This window comes from Sitophilus oryzae, unplaced genomic scaffold (genome assembly GCF_002938485.1).
Source record: "Sitophilus oryzae breed Bouriz unplaced genomic scaffold, Soryzae_2.0 scaffold_179_pilon_pilon, whole genome shotgun sequence".
Lineage (NCBI taxonomy): Eukaryota > Metazoa > Arthropoda > Insecta > Coleoptera > Curculionidae > Sitophilus > Sitophilus oryzae.
Genome location: NW_022146501.1, coordinates 8382701 through 8400419, shown reverse-complemented (window position 1 = coordinate 8400419; position 17719 = coordinate 8382701). Strand labels below are relative to the sequence as shown.

The 17719-nt window shown below is 31.7% G+C and overlaps 1 protein-coding gene across 8 annotated transcripts in view; it reads left to right on the top strand.

Moving 5' to 3' along the window:
- The window catches only part of LOC115882873, a 708621-nt gene extending 692221 nt beyond the window's left edge, over window positions 1-16400 (top strand). For 5 of the 8 annotated variants that reach the window (XM_030901130.1, XM_030901126.1, XM_030901128.1 and 2 more), the window contains exons 8-20: window positions 277-333; window positions 2484-2556; window positions 2695-2858; window positions 3636-3811; window positions 5754-5930; window positions 6254-6374; window positions 6625-6799; window positions 7813-7964; window positions 8847-9207; window positions 10356-10573; window positions 11800-11805; window positions 13036-13246; window positions 15489-16400. In XM_030901130.1, coding sequence (XP_030756990.1) covers window positions 277-333; window positions 2484-2556; window positions 2695-2858; window positions 3636-3811; window positions 5754-5930; window positions 6254-6374; window positions 6625-6799; window positions 7813-7964; window positions 8847-9207; window positions 10356-10573; window positions 11800-11805; window positions 13036-13246; window positions 15489-15703 — 2106 coding nt within the window. In that variant the 3' untranslated portion in view covers window positions 15704-16400. Of the gene's footprint in view, window positions 1-276; window positions 334-2483; window positions 2557-2694; window positions 2859-3635; window positions 3812-5753; window positions 5931-6253; window positions 6375-6624; window positions 6800-7812; window positions 7965-8846; window positions 9208-10355; window positions 10578-11799; window positions 11806-13035; window positions 13247-15488 lie in introns of all 8 variants that reach the window. The other 3 variants (XM_030901132.1, XR_004050274.1, XM_030901131.1) reach the window with 3 other exon arrangements.
- Window positions 16401-17719: the final 1319 nt, after the last annotated feature.

Below are 17719 nucleotides of genomic sequence, written 5' to 3'. Positions count from 1 at the left end.
ATACAAATGAATGAATGATTTTATTCGAATAAAACCATTCGATAGTTGAAATCATTCATTCATTAACCATTCGATAGTCTAATTCATTCGATAGTTCCCATCGCTAGTAAATACCACTGCGTTGATCCGACAGAGACCAATCTGTCAGTGGTATTCTAACCTATATTTCATTAATAACTGTTGATATGTTCTGAGGTAAAACTTAAATATGAAGAAGAATATACGTTTTTTTCTCGTTTTCAACGTTTTTCTCAACAATTTTTCTTTTTGTTCCAGCTCAAGGTTCAGGAGGCTCTAAGAAAAAGGGAGAAGTTTGCGAAGGAACACGAAGAGGTAAGAACTGAAGACCAACAAGTAGTTTTTTCCTTTAAAAAGAAACGTGACGTTAAGAGTTTGGTGCGAAAAAAGATTCCCTCTGTCTTGTACAGTTTTAAAGCATCTGGAACTGAAAAAAATAAATAATGGAAACAATGTTTCTCGAATTTTTAGCGTTTAATATTCTTTTTCAATAAACATTTCAGTGTCAATTGTATATTTTGGGCGTATTAATTATACAAGGTGTTTTAAATCTAGAACGAATAACTTTAAATGGTGATGATGGTGAGTAGTGAAATTTTATTGGAGTATTACTACCATGGCACTTTCTGTAAACAGGGTGTTTCAAAAAACATGTCCTCATGTAAAAATAAGGTTTATTTTTCATATGAATAAAGGTCCGATTCTGCTTTGTTTCGTAGCTACAGGGTGTTAAAGTCTTATTATATTTTCGATTTACTGCTGAAAAAATGTCGATAAATTCATAAGGGACGTGCATACGTGTTGTCACTGGAATATTTTTCAAGAAAAAAACATGTGCGGCACTGACTTTTTTCTTTTAATATAAAAATTGTGTAAGCAGTTTAATGCCAATTAAAAGTGATCTCTTGATATTTTGTCAAATTCGGCCTCCTCGATGAGATAAACGCAATTTTATTAATCACAATTAATCAAATAAAAATAAAATCAACAAATCATATATTTTACCTAATTTATTTATTATTAAATATTATTACTATTAGTCTAATCTACAGCAATTTCAAATTAAAAATAATGATATTTAAGATAATTACAAAAAAAATAATTTTAAAAAGTTTTTACCATCCTATAACTCTAAAACTATGTGATTCCATACCAAGTTTATAGGAACTTTTTTTTCATATTTTTTGATGAGGACTTAATAATTACTTATTTAAACTTTCACAAGTTAATGATTTTGAATTTTTTAAAGGTTGCTATTAGACTTGGATCAAGGCAAATTAATAAAATTGCGTTTATCTCATCAAGGAGGCCGAAATCGACAAAATATCAAGGGACAACAACAATATCAATCGGCATGAAATTGCTTACAATATTTCGCTAGCAAGAAAAAAAAGTCAGTGGCGTACATGCTTTTTTTGTAGAAAAATGTTCCAGTGATAACCCATGTGCACGTCCCTTGTGAATATGTCGACACTTTTTTAGCTTTAAAATGTGTTGCATTTATAGTAACTTTTACCCTCAAAATATAATTCGAAACGCTACCAGTACTTCGAAGAAAATTATAATAAATCTGAAGAAAATTAAAACTTTAACCTCCTTTAGCTACCAAACAAAGCAGAATCGGACCTATGTTGATATGAAAAATAAATCTTATTTTTACGTGAGGAATCTCCCCACGAAAAATGGCACATGTTTTTTTAAATACCTGTATATGACTATAATATTTCCAAAAAATTCTGATTTTTCAAAAAATTACCGGTCGATAGTTCAACATCGACAGTGAATCACCCTGTAAGTCTTCAAATTATAATTTCTTATTCTTTTTCGTATCTACTAACTATTTCCATCTTCGTTCATACTGAAAAAAAGTAGAGGAAAACTAAGAAAAACGGTGAAGGAGAAAATAGAAAATGGAGCGAAGAGGAGATGTGGAAAATTTACGATCCAAACAGGCAATTGCAATTATTCCAACTCGCCGTTTTTCACCTAAATAAATAACCGGCCCGCGTCGGCGTCGGTTTGTTTTATTTGAATAAAATTCAGCCGTTCCTTTGGTTTTATGGCTGCCAGCGCCACCGCGGATCGCTGCCACAACTAAAACACCAGGCTTTCTTTGAAAGTGGTAGACTATAGGAATTATATTACCGGTTTATCAATTTATCGGTTTACCAATTTACCGGTTAAATATCTAAAAAATCTGTAAAATATTACCGGTAAATCGTCTTCAAATACTTGTTAATTCGGATGCTTGTCAAATACTCGTCAGCGAGTAATGACAGTAGTAGTAGTAATACGTTTCAAAACATGTATTTTTTGAACTTGTATTTTTTACCACCTAATTCTGCAATAATGACCTCTGTGCGCCGGTATAGCGACTGAAAATCCTGTTTATCTGTAATATTCCACGGAGTTTAGAATATCATTTTACTGAGGAAGGTATAAATTATTAAAATATTTTTTTTCAGATATTAAGAGACATAAAACAGGGTTTACTACAATTAGGAAAAGAAGGTATACGAGGGCCTCTAACATCTGCAGGTAAATGCTAAAATTAGTTTATAATAATTATCTTAGAAAATTACATTGCAATTTATGAATAAAACCATAACATAAAAAGTGATAAAATTTCATCAATCTAGCTATAATATTTTATTTAATTTTTCTCTGTACTTTTAGATGACACGTATATGTACGACGATGACGTCAGGATGCTGGCGCCATCTTGTATGCCCCACCCTCATGATCCTCGTTTGGGACACTGGTACGACGAACCGCCCTACGAAAGCGATCCAGAAGATTTTTTAATGGGAGGGAGAGGGGGACCACAAGCTACGATACAGGTATAATTTTTTCTGTTGATACTATTTTTCTAATTTCAATAGAAAACTGTTGAGCTGATTTAGTACTACCTACTTTAGTAGAATTATTTTTGTGTTTCATATTAATTTAAATAAAAAATTAAGAAAGGAGAACCGTAGTAGCAAGAATTATGTTTGATATAATCTTTCTTCTATTCATCATTTAATATTTACTTTACTACTATATTTTATTAAATTATCTCAAATTTTTATGTTAGTCCACAGAAAATGTTCGATTCAATTACAATTTTAGATCTTACAATTCTTAATTTGTTTGGACTTTCCTGGTAATATTTAATTGTAAAATATACTACTGATCATTCTTGTCTGCAGAAATTACTTGATGTTGAATATTACTTTATATTTAAAATTTTTGGCATTTAAGTGTATTCTCAAACAACAAATATAGTATAGAAACAACAAAAAAAGCAAACATTTAATAGTAAAGATACAATTTTGCAGATTTTACTAACTTATTCTTCTGTTTTGCGAACAAATAGATTAGTTATTAGTTATAGAGTTTCTGCTACCAATCATATCTCAGTGTTTCTTGTAACTGACGCCTTATCGAAAACTGATCCTAAATTTTTTACGCGGAATCTATTGTCTTAGTGTTTTTTATTATTGTTATGGATGAAATGTTAGCCAATGTTTCTAAAAACTTAGCTATAAAGGCAAATAGTTTTCCTGTCAACATACCCCACCCGGCATACCACTCCAAACTTTTCATTATTTACTTTAAAAATTAATGGTTTTCAGAACGGAAGAGTTTGCTTCACGCTGAACGTTCGACCAGACCAAAAAAGTGGAGAGGGAGTTATATCTCTACGTACTGCAGGAGATATTTCCCTTCCTACAGCTCACTGTCAGACACCTAGAAGAGGTCTGATTTTACCCAGGGAAGCTGGGTATCCACCCACAATCATACCATTAAGGTAAGGAATATTGCTGTCATACCACCTAATAAATACCTAATAAACGAAAAAAATCAAATTTATGTTTTTTTTAAACAGGGTGAGTCTTAAGTAAGTGCAAATATTTTAGGGATGGTATATTTTGACCCCAGAAACACGTCTATGAGCTTTTTTTCGCAAAAAGTGATATTGAAAATCGTGTATTTATTTTTTTAATTTTCCTGCATACTTTAGAGAACTTTTTAGAACTGTGGTTATTACCATGGTTACGGCTTTACTCTATGGTTACGACATAAAAAGGGATGCAAATACAGAGAAAATCCGGTGGCTCTCAAATTTGTTTAAAATTAAATCAGTTTTCTAAAAAAATCAAACTTGAATAATTCGGTTATTTTGTATTTATTTGAAAAACGGTAAAGACAAAATGTGTTTCTTTTATCGAGATCTACCACCCCGGAAATTATTTGCGCTTATTTAAGGCACATCCTCTATAGTATCTAGTATTGTACAGGGTGGTCGGAGTTGGTCTATTTTTAACAGGGAAACCCTATTTCCTGACTAGATAGAGCAAAACCGACATAAATGTCATGGGCTCGATTTCTGAGAAACGTTTAAGGGCCTAAACCGCCTGTTCATATTTTCACTGCCAACCGAGATACGGAGTCTTTTTGAATTTTTTACCATTTGGAAAATTGCCCATAACTTTTGTATTTTTTAGAATTTTTTTTTTAGAATTTTTTTTTTCCCGGAATAATAAAATTCAGTAAAAACGTTCTTAAGGCACTTTTTTAAGCACAATCCAGTGGCGTAGACAGTTTTTTCTATACTTGCTTTTTTAGTCAGAAATAGTAAAAAATATAATTTTTTAAATGGAAATCATAGTTGACTATGAACTTAAAAAGATGCTGGCGTTTAATGCTTTCCAACGATATAAAGTTATGTGTATTTATTTCTAAAAATGAGAGAAATATTACGTTTTTTATCTTTGTATCGAAGCGGGTCTTGATTTTGTGTTGACCTATAGTTGCCTAATTATTTTTTATCACAATTTAATATTCCATATCATTATTTATTTGCATAATTAAAGACTTTTGAAAAGGTAAATCAACATTCTATATTAGTATTACCATTTACAATTAAAAAGCCAGGGTTACAACTGCACTATTAAATGGAGAATTTAGAGAGAATTGGATTGGAACAAGGGGCCCATATCTTGGCCTGCTAGGTCCTGTGATGTGACTAACTCCTTTCGACATTTTTATGGGGGAAATTAAAAGGCCTTATAGATAAGGGAAGAACCATTGGGACGAGAGAAGAATTACAGAAAGCTACTAGGCAAGCTTTTTGACTTATTACACCAGTTCGCCTAATAAATTGTTGTAACTCTGTGCGCAAACGATGTTTATTGCGTATTCAACAAGTGGGTGCTCAGTTTGAACATCTTTGATGGTTTTTTTTAGAAAACTATATTCGTCACTCAAAAAATACTTTTTTTTAGTTTTATTCTTTGTTTATTGTATCAATTTCAATTCTAATTACTAATGCTAATATAGAATGTTAATTTACCTTTTCAAAAGTCTTTAATTATGCAGATAAATAATAATATAGAATACTAAATTGTGATAAAAAATAATTAGGCAAATAGATCAACACAAAATCAAGGCCCGCTTCGGTGTAAAGATGAAAAACCTAATATTTCTCTGGTTTTTCACACAAAACGTTTTCTCTACTAAAACAGACCAATTTCAACTACCCAGTACAGTATCTACATTGTCGACATTTACTTCATAGTCGACGGATTGTCGACGTGTCGAGGTAGACAGAAAGTTGACGCCCAACTCTATATTTTAATATTTTTGTACTAAAACTGATTGAATAATATCCATACAAATAGGTATATTCTTTTACTCTTTTTTATAAGAATCCCCCCTGAATATCCCTGTCATAGACTGATTTGACCTAGGTCTTCCAGAGAGCGGGAAAGTGGCGATTATGCCAGTTCCGACGTCCAGAGTGTCAGTTCGAGATTATCCACGCTTTCCATGGACACAAGCAGATCCGAGTTATTAGAGATGACAAGCATGATATCGCCTCAGTGTTACACGCAGCTCGATAACAACAGTAAACAGCGACATTTTAGGTAAATAATAGACATTTCAACAACACACAGAAAAATATTTTATATTTATAATTAATTAGATTTTTGTTCCAAAAAAGTTTCAATAAAATTATTTTTTTATTTAAAACACATGATTAAAATTTAAAAAAAACTCTTGATTTAAATCATGCCAAGCCTGTTTCCAACAAATCAGGGATCATTAAAATCAGTCCAGTCATTCTTAAATTATAAATGGTGTTACTAACACGACTGTTTTATTTATTTAGATTTTTTATTAATTTAGTAATTTACTAATTATTTAGTAGTAGGGATATCATTTATCAAGACAATACTTTGTATTTTAGTAGGCGCAGTCATAACTATCCGAGAAGTGAAGACGGCCTATCACCTAGTCAGAGTTCAGACTACGAAGACCAAGAAGAGTATAGCAACTGTAGTCAGCAACAAATAGCTACCGTCCATGTGGTAATATATTTCATTAGTATTTTATTTATAATAAACTTGTTATAAAATATATTCAATAATATTATAATATTTTCGAAGGGTAACAATTAAAGTAACTTTAGTATTCTCATTAATGTTTAGAATTAGAAAACGATGTAGTATTCGATGTATGGACTGGATTTATTTAAATGTTATGGGTTGTTATTACGGTGCTGTTTTATTAACATTAAAACTATAATATTAAAGTAATTCGTTTTTACTTTATTTTTAGTCAAGTGATGGAAGAACTGGAGTGTCCAGTTTGGTGGGAAAAGTTAGAGGTTTAAGAGAAGATGTCCAAAGGAAAATATCACGATTAAAAGGAGACGATCAACGAACCAATCATGAACAAACACACACTTTCTCAGCTAGTTCAGTGGAAAGTTTACCAAGTGGATCTGGCTCAAGTAAGTAATGTAAAATATTTTAGAGTTTCAATCACGTATTAATAAGAGAATAACATGGTTAACGAAACGCACGTCGAGTGTTCAATATATAGGGTTTTGGTGTTTAGTAACTATGTTTTTCCAGCTACAATAAGTGTGTTTTTGTATTATGAAGATTACACATCATATTTTTACACATTTTAAGATTACACACATTATTTACAGTGATTTAGTGTTTTGTTCAATAAATATACCGTGCTGGCAACTCTTACTTTTGAGTCGGTATTTACATGTGTGGTAAAGATTTTCACATTCTGTCTGCGAAGAAAATATAGCGAAAATATTAAGAAAGTGAAAACAGTTTGAAAAAAAATACAATCCATTATTTCTAAGGAATTTCGAGATATCGACTTTTGAATTCAGATTTCTAATAGCGTGACCACTGTCGAACACTAACTCAATTCCACATATTTTTACCAAAAGTGCATGGTTTCTAGCTTGCACTTAAAAATTTACAAGCTATATGGAAAATTACAACTACTAGTTAATAAATAAACAAATAAAGCATCACGAGACGTAATTTAATCGCAAAGTTGAACGCTTGGTATATACCATTCTCTAGACTTTTAAGTACTGATTGGGTCGACCAGTCGACCGCGACGAATCTGCTGTATACCCGTCCACGTCTCTTAGCTATGTGCATAGATTATCGCTTTATTTCATACGTTTGGCAACGTTTTTACTGTTCTCTCTTTGTTCAGTACTTTATAAACGCATTGTACTCTTTTTAAATACGGAAATCTCGACCCAAAACTAACTTTTGCTAGTCCTTAGTATACAAAAATGCTAACATGGAAGATACGAATATAGCATCTAGTGTTACATAGTGTCACAGAACATAATTATACATCCGTGGATATCCTGTATTTAGCATAATAGATGTAGATTAAGTTAAATTAATATTTCTTATTAATTATAGGAAGCACACCTTTTTTAAAATAAATATTGTATCTATACTGGATGGTCTTTTTTAGGTACGCAGGCGTTAGTGAGAGCTGGAAGTAACCACAGCTCTATATCAACAGAGGAAGTAGATCCTAGTCCCACAGATCAAATTATTGGTCGAGCCAGAGCAGTTATGGATCAAATACCAAGTTCGTACGATAAGGAAGCGTTAAAATTTAAGGTATACTTAAAAAATATACGTATTTTATTAAATTTTTAATTTTACATTCAAAAAATCTTAGCAAATTGCTATGATTACTCATTCCTACCTGGAGTAATTTTAGCTAGGTAACAAGCTCATTGCTATTGAAATATTTTAATCTGTGTGTAACGGGTGTTACATAGGTCTATTTGTTTTATTCATTCAATTTTCTTGTTATTCCAAGTATACATCGGTCTATCTATCTGCGACCTCTAAGGCCTCTTGCTTTTGTCCCCTTTCTATATCTGTACCCAGTCTTCTATTAATGTGGTCTGCATTGGGTTGTGTAGGTCCTTGATAGGATAGGAGCATAGTGCCTCTGTTTCTAGCTTTGCTTTCCTAAATAGGAAGTGTCGCTTTGATCCAGAGCCAACCTTGCATAACATATTATTTGCTCTGTTGTTCCAGGATCTATTTAGCAGAATCTGCAGCAAAGATTTCCTTGATACAGATTGAGCTTGATCGGGTGGCACTTTAAAGCCATCGGGTGGCACGCCAAAGCCTCTCTCATGAGATCTGTTGTAATCCGAACTATATTCTTGATGAGCATTAGCAGTTCATTTGCAGTTTTAGTATTAGCAATTTGGATGAATTCCTTGCTATGCTTGTGTCCCTGTCTGTTTCTCCAATGGATGGTTTGTTTTTTCCTGATCCAGAATTTTACTGCACTTACGGGTCATATAATACCAAAATATATGGCCCAATGCTGGTTGTGGAGCAAGGATTTCGATGGCTTTTCAAGAGCTTTAAAGTCTTTAATCGTCTGGTGTATATATTAGTATCACTCAGGTCAGGTCAACTGCCTATGATTAGACTTAATACTATTTATTTTAAATTTAACGCTATGTTTCTCTCTTCCAGGCTGGTGATATAATAGACATAGTTTCCATGAACGCGAGCGGACTTTGGCGAGGCATCTGCCACGGCAAAAAGGGCACTTTCAAGTTCAAACACGTCGAACTGTTGTCCGAGAGATCAGTAAAACCCAAACGCGAGCCTAAGTCATGGCACAGGGCCGTCAAGGGCAAACCTGTATCCGTGGAGGATTTACTCCATAAAATTGGTCTGCCGGATTACATATCCGTTTTCGTGCTGAACGGATACGAAGATTTGGAGCTGTTCAAGGAAATTGAACCTTCGGATATGGATTATTTGGGGATAGTGAACGCCGATCACAGGGCGAAGATTTTGACGGCGGTGCAGTTGCTGCATGAGTTGGATTGTAAGTAGAAAAATTAACAGTAAGATTATATTATAGATCATAAATTTAACAGATATTTGGTAGAGGAATCTTTATGCAGCTTTCTTTTTTTGAAAAAAAAAGCCAGTTTAGATTAATTTATAAAAAATGAAGGAGTATCTACTGGCAGAAGGAATGGATATGTTACTAGTGATTTTATTTTGTGAGGAAATTTGCTTGTTGGCCTGAAAGGTTTATGCTCAAAGAAACTGCATCCAAATAGGAATTTTCTTAACAAAAATTACTTTTTCTATTTCGCAGAGCTGATAGTGTGGTATACGAAAAAGCTATGAGGCAGAAATCTGTCGTTGGAAGTGAAGAAAATGAATTTGTCTTAATAGGTTCTTTTATAGAAAATCCAATATATCTACAAGTCATCGTAATATAAATCAAAGAACAACTTCTTCGTTTTTCTTGATAAAGTATTAAATCCTTACTTATTAAACTATTGTAGGTAAATTAAATAAAAGTAAACTGTTATAAATTTAAATAAAGTCCATAAATTAATGTCGACTTTGAAAATAGCTACTAACTGTCACTAGAAAATTGCCTTAGACACCAGCCGTCTTGATTCCCATTTTATTGAAAAATCGCTTTTTATTCAAAATCTTCAAGCCAAATCTTCGAACATTTAAATCTGCTCTTATGATAAATTCTTTATTTTATTCTTAAAAATCCAAAACTGAAATAAAACACCGGATGTCCCATAAGAAAAAATAAAACTTTAAAAATATAAACTAATGCTTATGATTAGAAAATATTTTTAAAACTCTCTTAAATTTTGGCATGGAATATTACATGTGCACAAAATTTGTTTAGAATTTCAACTACAATCCAAAAAGCCTAAAATATATAGGTGGTTTCTTTTACTTCAAGGGTGGTTCTATTTAGATAAGCAAATTTGTAGCTTGTTTTCTTCTGGTTAAATTGAAAACAGTTGGAAGTTGAGATCATTTAAAAAATAAAGAAAAGTTGAAAATTTCGATAATATAAAAATTCAGATTGGTAGTATCTAAATTAGATATAAATAAAACTTTAGTGTGGTTGTAAAAGAAATGTATAGCATTTTACAATTTTTTACATGTTTTCATACACTATTATTGAGATATATGTTGTTTGTCTTTATACAGCAGGTAGTGAGGGCGACATTGCAGGCTCGAGCAGCGAGAACGACGACCAGCGGCAACACCGCACCAACTTCGGCCGACGTCACTTTCCGCGCGATTCTGGTTGCTACGACGGCCACAAGAGGTCGCACATGTCGCCCCAATCCGACACCAGCGACCAAGCGGACAAGAACAACCTTGATTCGGTGGTGGAGCAGTGTAACAACGAAATATTAGCTAGGGTAGGTGCGTTATCTTTTTGGAATACCTTTCTAGAAATAAATTATGGGATTATATGTGATGTGTCATTGTACAGGGTGGTCTGAATTGTAATCGGGAAACTAACAACATATTTTACCGATAAATGTAAATAAAAAAGTTAATGTTCTAAAAGGCTTGGTTTTGGAGATACAGGGTGTGGAAGTTTCATTTTTATTTAGTTTTTTTCCAAATAATTTCTGAAATAAGGTCGATTTTGGATGAAAATTGGTGGTCAAGTTATTTTGCCACATAAAATTCAATTTCGTCGTAGGAGACGTCACCTTCATATTTTTTAAATGTTTTGAAGAGCTATAACTTTGCGTCCGTATTTGTATTAGATACACTACTGGAGTAGAAAATATAAATTTCCTTTTTTTACGTAAAAAAATTCTCTTGGTAAAAATTGTTACGAGTACCACTTTCCAAGATTTCTGGAATCGAAATAATCAATATATGTTATCACTGTCAAAAATTAAACATGTTGACTAGATGATATTACACTAAACTAATAAATTTTGGAATGTTCTTGTGTCAAAAATTCAACAGAAACTGATTTATTATAAACTTTAGCAATTTAAGGTTACGTTTTCAAATTTATAATTTCAGTCAAATAACTATCTAGTGAACATGTTTAATTTTTGTCAAAGACTTTTTTATTTTGTTTTCGTTTATATTCTGATAGTAAAGTATTAAATATTTGTTTTTTTTGAATACCAGAATTATTTAATAGTTTACTATAAGAATATAAACGAAAATAAAATAAAAAAGTCTTTGCCTTGACCTGGATTCGAACTCTGAATCATCGGTTCGTGGTCGGAAACTCTACGCACTGCGCTATGGAGACATGTTTGATTTATATCCAATACTTAGAATTTATAGGACTAAATTAATAAAAAATATAGGATCTTCTTCCGATGCGCAGTAGTGGGTATCAACAGCCAGACGGGCCGCATGCTGTTGCAGGGAGCATAGTAAAAGATATATTAAAGAGCCAGACGTCTTAAAATACTTTTCGCGAAAACGTTGCTAGCTCTTAGACTATTATCAACGCAATATAACTATATAAAAATGTTTCACATTTGTTGAAAACTCACAGTGCTCATTACTGCTCATACCAAGTTATTGTCTTATTTATGATCTTTATATTTTTTAAAAATGATAACATAAATTAACATATTTTATTTTTGTTTTAATGACGTCTGTAAAGAATAATGTAAGTGTAATTAAATACATTTTCAATCGCAAGTTAATAAAGAACTCCCAGTAGACTGCTTGTTACGTACCTATTTAGAACCCGTGAGTGATTTAGTAGTTTGGGTAGAATTCCTTGAGTTTTATCTTGGAGATAAGCATATAAAACTCAAGTATAAAGCAGTACTAGCACTATAAGATATGAAAATTACTAGTAAATTGTAAATTAGTATAAGTAAAAATGATTAGTTGATTGACAAGACCAATTAGAAAGAATATACCATGCTGGTAACTGTTACTTTTGGGTCGGTATTTACATGTGTGGAACTAAATCGCATCGGGATCTTATTAAGTCGGAGTGAGAGAAGTGCGACGGTGTGCTGTTGCGTTGTTGCCGGTACGCCTTTCTCTGTCAACTAAAGTAAAATCACTATCGCAAACCGCTTATTTTTAAGACTTTTTTTCGAAAAGGTAACTAGATAAAATCATTAGATATGTTTCTGAGCATCTGAAATGGAATTATAAGGATATCGTTAGTGCATAGCAGTTTTTAGCTATCGTGTAACTTTTTTATTTATAAAGATTTTTGCATACTGTCTGCGAAGAAAGTTTTTGAAAAACTACAATCAATTAATTATTTCTAATAGATTTCGAGATATCGATTTTTGAGTTCTAATAGCGCGACCACTGTCGAACACCAACTCAATTCCACTTATTTTTACCAAAAATGCAAGTGTTTCTAACTTCTAACTTACACTTAAAACTTTTCATTCAAGCTATAGGAAAAATTACAACGACTCGTTAATAAATAAACAAATAACGTATCACGAGACGTAATTAAATCGTGAAGCAGAACGCATGATGTACACCTTTCCCTAGAACTTTAAGTACTGACAGTGGTACTGATTGGGTCAACCGGTCGACTGCGACAAATCTGCTATATCTCCTTCCACGTCTCTTAGCAATGTGCACAGTTTCTCGGTTTATTTCATACGTTTGGCAACGCACTGTTTACTGTTCCCTCTTTGTTCAGTACATTATAAACGCATTGTACTCTTCTTACATACGGAAATCTCGAGCCAAGACTAACCTTTGTATTAACGACTAACCCTTAGTATTTAACATAAACATATCCTCCACTGTTATTAATATTTGCACATAATAAATAGAGACTAGATCGCCATAAGCTAATAGATTTGATTAGTGATGATGTTACTGCAATTTAAGTTTCCAAACCAAAAATATTTTCTAGGTGCGTCAAGCGCAAAAGAACCATTTAAACACCAAAGAAGACCTCGGCTACGAGATGAACATACCGCCTATGGTGCTGGAACGAAAAACGAAGGATTCCTATGTCACCATGCACGGTCAGACGTCCTTGGTCGATCCTTGCAGGCGCAATTTGCCGAGTAGGAAGAAAACCGTTGAGGATTTTTGCGAAACCGATCAAAAATTTTCGTCAGGTAAGATCAATCAAGAAAAGCATGGTTAAATAATTGATATAAATTCTTAACTAGTCAAAACGAATTAGGGATCACTTTGATAAATTTCGTTTAAACAAAGAAAATATATTTATTTAAACATAATATAAACTTAGCACTATGTTCCTTAGGAATTAAGTTTCAATGTAGTGTATGTGTCGCAGGCGTATCGAATAACTCGACATTTTGTAAAAAGACTAGGCATATTATAAAACGCCGCTGTTTTTAACAATAGAAAGATATTTTGCAAAGCGCCTACCTGTTTTCAGTCGTTTTACAAAATGCCCAATGAAGACTAGTCAGATTGCACAAAACATTTTACGCGGGATTAGTAAAACTAACTTAAATCTATCCAACGCCATTTCTTGAACTTCTCTTTCAAAATTACAAAATAATCGCACAAAAAGTGATAATTCTGTTAAATGGAGTATGGTTAAGAATAATTATTATAAAGATCAAAATTCATTTTATTCTAAAAGAATAAAAGTTCCAAAAAAAAAGAAAGCAAAAATCCACAAAGAGGCAGCTCTGTACACAGAATGAAATTACAAAGTATAGTAATTAAACGAGATATTAATATTAGGGTTTATAATTATAATTTATGAAAAAGGGTTCAAGTTGTTTTCGTCCAAACAAAATAAAATTTTGACATACATTATTGTTTTTGTATAGGACATGTTTTTGTTTGAACATTGAGTAATTTTATTAAAGCGTAAATTATTCAATATGCTTAGTAAATTTTGATCATTTTTATTCTATCCGGCCTCGATTTGACACTTTGTAAAACGACTGAAAACAGGCAGTTTTTTGCAGAAGTGTACAGAAAATATCGTCATTGCTTAATATGCCTAATTCTGATTAGGCTTTTTGCATTCATGTCTCTTCTAAATAACCAACCAAGATTTTCCTAGATATTTTCATTTACATGATTTGATATGAGTAGATCTTTATTATTTGATAAAACCTAGGTAAAACAACAAAATTTCTCAGAAATTTGCTGAAAATGCAAACTTATCCTACATCATAGAGAATTGAATGATTCTATTAGTTGCATTCTATTAGAATGCACACTGCATTCACCAATTGATAGAATACTTAAATGCTCCTGATTTTATCTAGTCTGGATTTTTTATAGGGATGTGTTTAAGACAGTGTTTACAAAACTCTATTGTCGACAACATGAGAGAAATTACTGTAGCTGCTTTTTGAGGTAGAACTCCACATATATCTTTTAAAATGAAAAGTTCCTTTTGAAAAACAATCATTTTATGCACTTAACAGGAAAGAACACATTTTGAGCATTTGATTTCATCTGACTAATTTTTGTCACATAATTATAGGTTTAATTTTGTTTTAATTATTACAGAATTAAACCTATAATTATATGTTTTAAACGTGTATGTTTCTATTACCGTTGATTATTTTACTCTACATTCTTTTATTTTTGTTAAATTAACAAAAGGTATATCACAACCACCTAGATTTTCTTAAATAATAAAGGTCTACTGACGCAAAATCATAAAAACTAAAATATCTAGGAAAACCTTTGTCTGAGGGGTAGGCAACCAATAATATTTTGAAGATATATAAATTCCCCATTGAACACCGGAATGATATACTGGGTGTTCCATTTAAAATAAAGGAGTAACTTGTTTTTAAAAGTGACTAATGTTCCATATTAATTTTATCTCACCCTGTATAACTTTTCGGGTCAAATTTCAATTTGGTTTAAGATACAATGGTTACTGTAATTAGATATCAGGCTATACAAGATCAACTAAAATTTAGTTAGCTGTTAACGAAATTTATAATTTACTCTTCATTTTTACAAAATGTGAAATATGTCAAAATCCTTAGATTTTAGGTATATGCTTCTTTAATAAAACTTACCTTTATTTCTTTCCTAGAATCCGAAAATCAATTAATATATAGGGTGTTCCATTTAAAAAACTCAACTTTGATGTGTAACTTTTTTTGGGGACATCCTGTGTAATTCTATATATTTTTATAAAATGCTTTCAGTTAATCTACATATGCTGCCAAAATTTCATTTCGATTTCAACTACAGTTCTCCTTGGAGCTTCCGCGGCATATGAGAGGCGTCACCCTGTATATGTGATTCCTAATTCGTTTTGATTAGTTTATATTCTGACTAAAAAATGTTATTAATTTTACTAATCATAGGTTTACATATAGCGAAAATTAACTTACTTTTTTATTTTAGTAAAATTTGTGGTTGGTTCTGAGCTCTCCGAACAGGGATCCCTCAACATCCTGGGCAAGAGTTGCCTGAGCGAAAAGTCAAGCGACAGCGGCGTGAGCAGCAGTTCTCTGTCTTCCACGCTGAAAGAGAGGGACAGCAGGTCGATGCAGTTCCAGCATCATCTAGATAGAAGCAATATTAGTGCCAACGTTACGTCCACTACTGCCAATAAGTAATGAGAAGTTAGGAAGAATGTTAGGAAAATACTTAAAAAAGACATTTACTGTCATGGTTTTGTTGGTTATATATGGCCGTAGAACGATTAGATTTTACCTAAAAGATATGTGAATCATTTTGACACATTCACAGAGTTACCCTGTGTTCCAAAAAAGTTCTCAGATTTTCTACACTGGCCAGCACAAAAAACAGGCATCTTAAATGTTATATTCAAGTTTACTATAGTTTGTTCTAATGGGCCGATATTGGTGCTAAACAATTTGTAGCTAAACTTGTTGACATTTTTCCTCTTTTTAAATAAAAATACAGTTTTCTGTAACTATTTGTAAAAATTTTCTCCAATATCAACATTTCGTTTTCCTCCTATAATAATATGAGGGAAAAGGAAATGTTTGTTGTAAAAATTTGAAACACCCTTTGGAATCCTTTAACAAAGCAAGAATTTCAAAAATAACTTTATCATTAAAGTGCATCTTTTCTTGATGGCTTGTTTTTTATTCATCATTGGCTTACTTTTTGTTGTAGATATTCGCCTTTGAAGAGAACACTAACGAATCTACAGCATTTTTAGCATTTGATGCAAGTCTTTGCTTTGAACTTTGTAAATTTTGTGCCAGTCAGGGTATTTATTTGTTTATCTTATACCGGGTGCGTCTTAAAAGTGGCTCACCTCTATAAGTTTTTTTAATTTTGCAAATAAAAAAACGACATTTAGTATGTTAGTATATGACATAAATTAGGATTGACTAACGTATTCAGTTATTTTTCCTCACTTCCTGTTTCACCGGAAATGACTATAACTTTTTATTTTTAAATGGCAATGGAAAAAGCATATGTTTACGAATAATTTGGTACCACACACTTGGTATTTCGAGTCAAATTGTCGTTATGAACCGCAATTTACAATTTTAAATAAACCATATGCGAAAATGTCATAAGTTGATATGTCATTCAATTCAGAGTGTCATTTTCTATGCAATAAAGTAGAAACATACCGAGGGTGCCATTTAAAAATCAAAAGTTCTAGTCATTTCCGGTGAAACAGGAAGTAGCCAAAAACAAATTAATACGTCAATTAATCCTAATGTATGTCATATACTAACAAACTAAATCTCGTTTTTTTGTCTAAAAAATAAAAAATATAGAGGTGAGTCACTTTTGGAATGTACCCTGTATATTTATAATATAACAAAAGAAAGATAATATTTTGTAATAATAAATATAAACTTAAAAAATAATAAATAAATTCTCCATTAATTAAACCTTTGGGTAAAATAATAAATTTTTGGTATTAGTTCTACTTCTCTAATATTTTTTATGTGATACAAGTACCGTATGATCGAAAAAAAGGCGGCCAGTTGGCTTGGAAATGACGATGGATACATTCCCCATATAATTTTACATATAAAATGAGATTGATCTTCATTTCATAACCATAGCTAACGTTGTTTTTTTTTCGATCATATTGTTCTAACTTAATTTAAATATAAAAATACATGAAATATTGTGTAATACACTGTATGAAAGGGAAAACCAACTTTATTTTAGGTAAAATCTAAACGTTTTGGGTGAGTTTGAAAGCAATTCTAAAAAAATTAAAAGATTAATAAATGTTTTAAACTAATGGTGATAGAAACTGAGATATAAAAGAAGAATCTATACTTAAATGTAAATTCATATCAGTTAAGAATATAATAATTAATAATAATATTAGTAATAGTATATGAAAATGACAGCGAAATGTTTAAAGATAAAGAGAAAATACCAAAATCGCTGGGTAGAAAATTAAATTTAAATTATCTTAATAATTTCTTTTTGTAAAGCTATTTTGAAGCTCAGTTCAAGTTTTGCTATAAAGAGTCCAGATTTTTTTTGTGTGATGGGACACAAGTGACAACTGATGGTTTGTTATAAATATTTGTTAAAATCATTAAAATCGCCATATAAAAATATAGTCAGCGATAAAGAGAGACATAATCTAGTAGAGCTTGAACTGAATAACTATGCCTACCGTA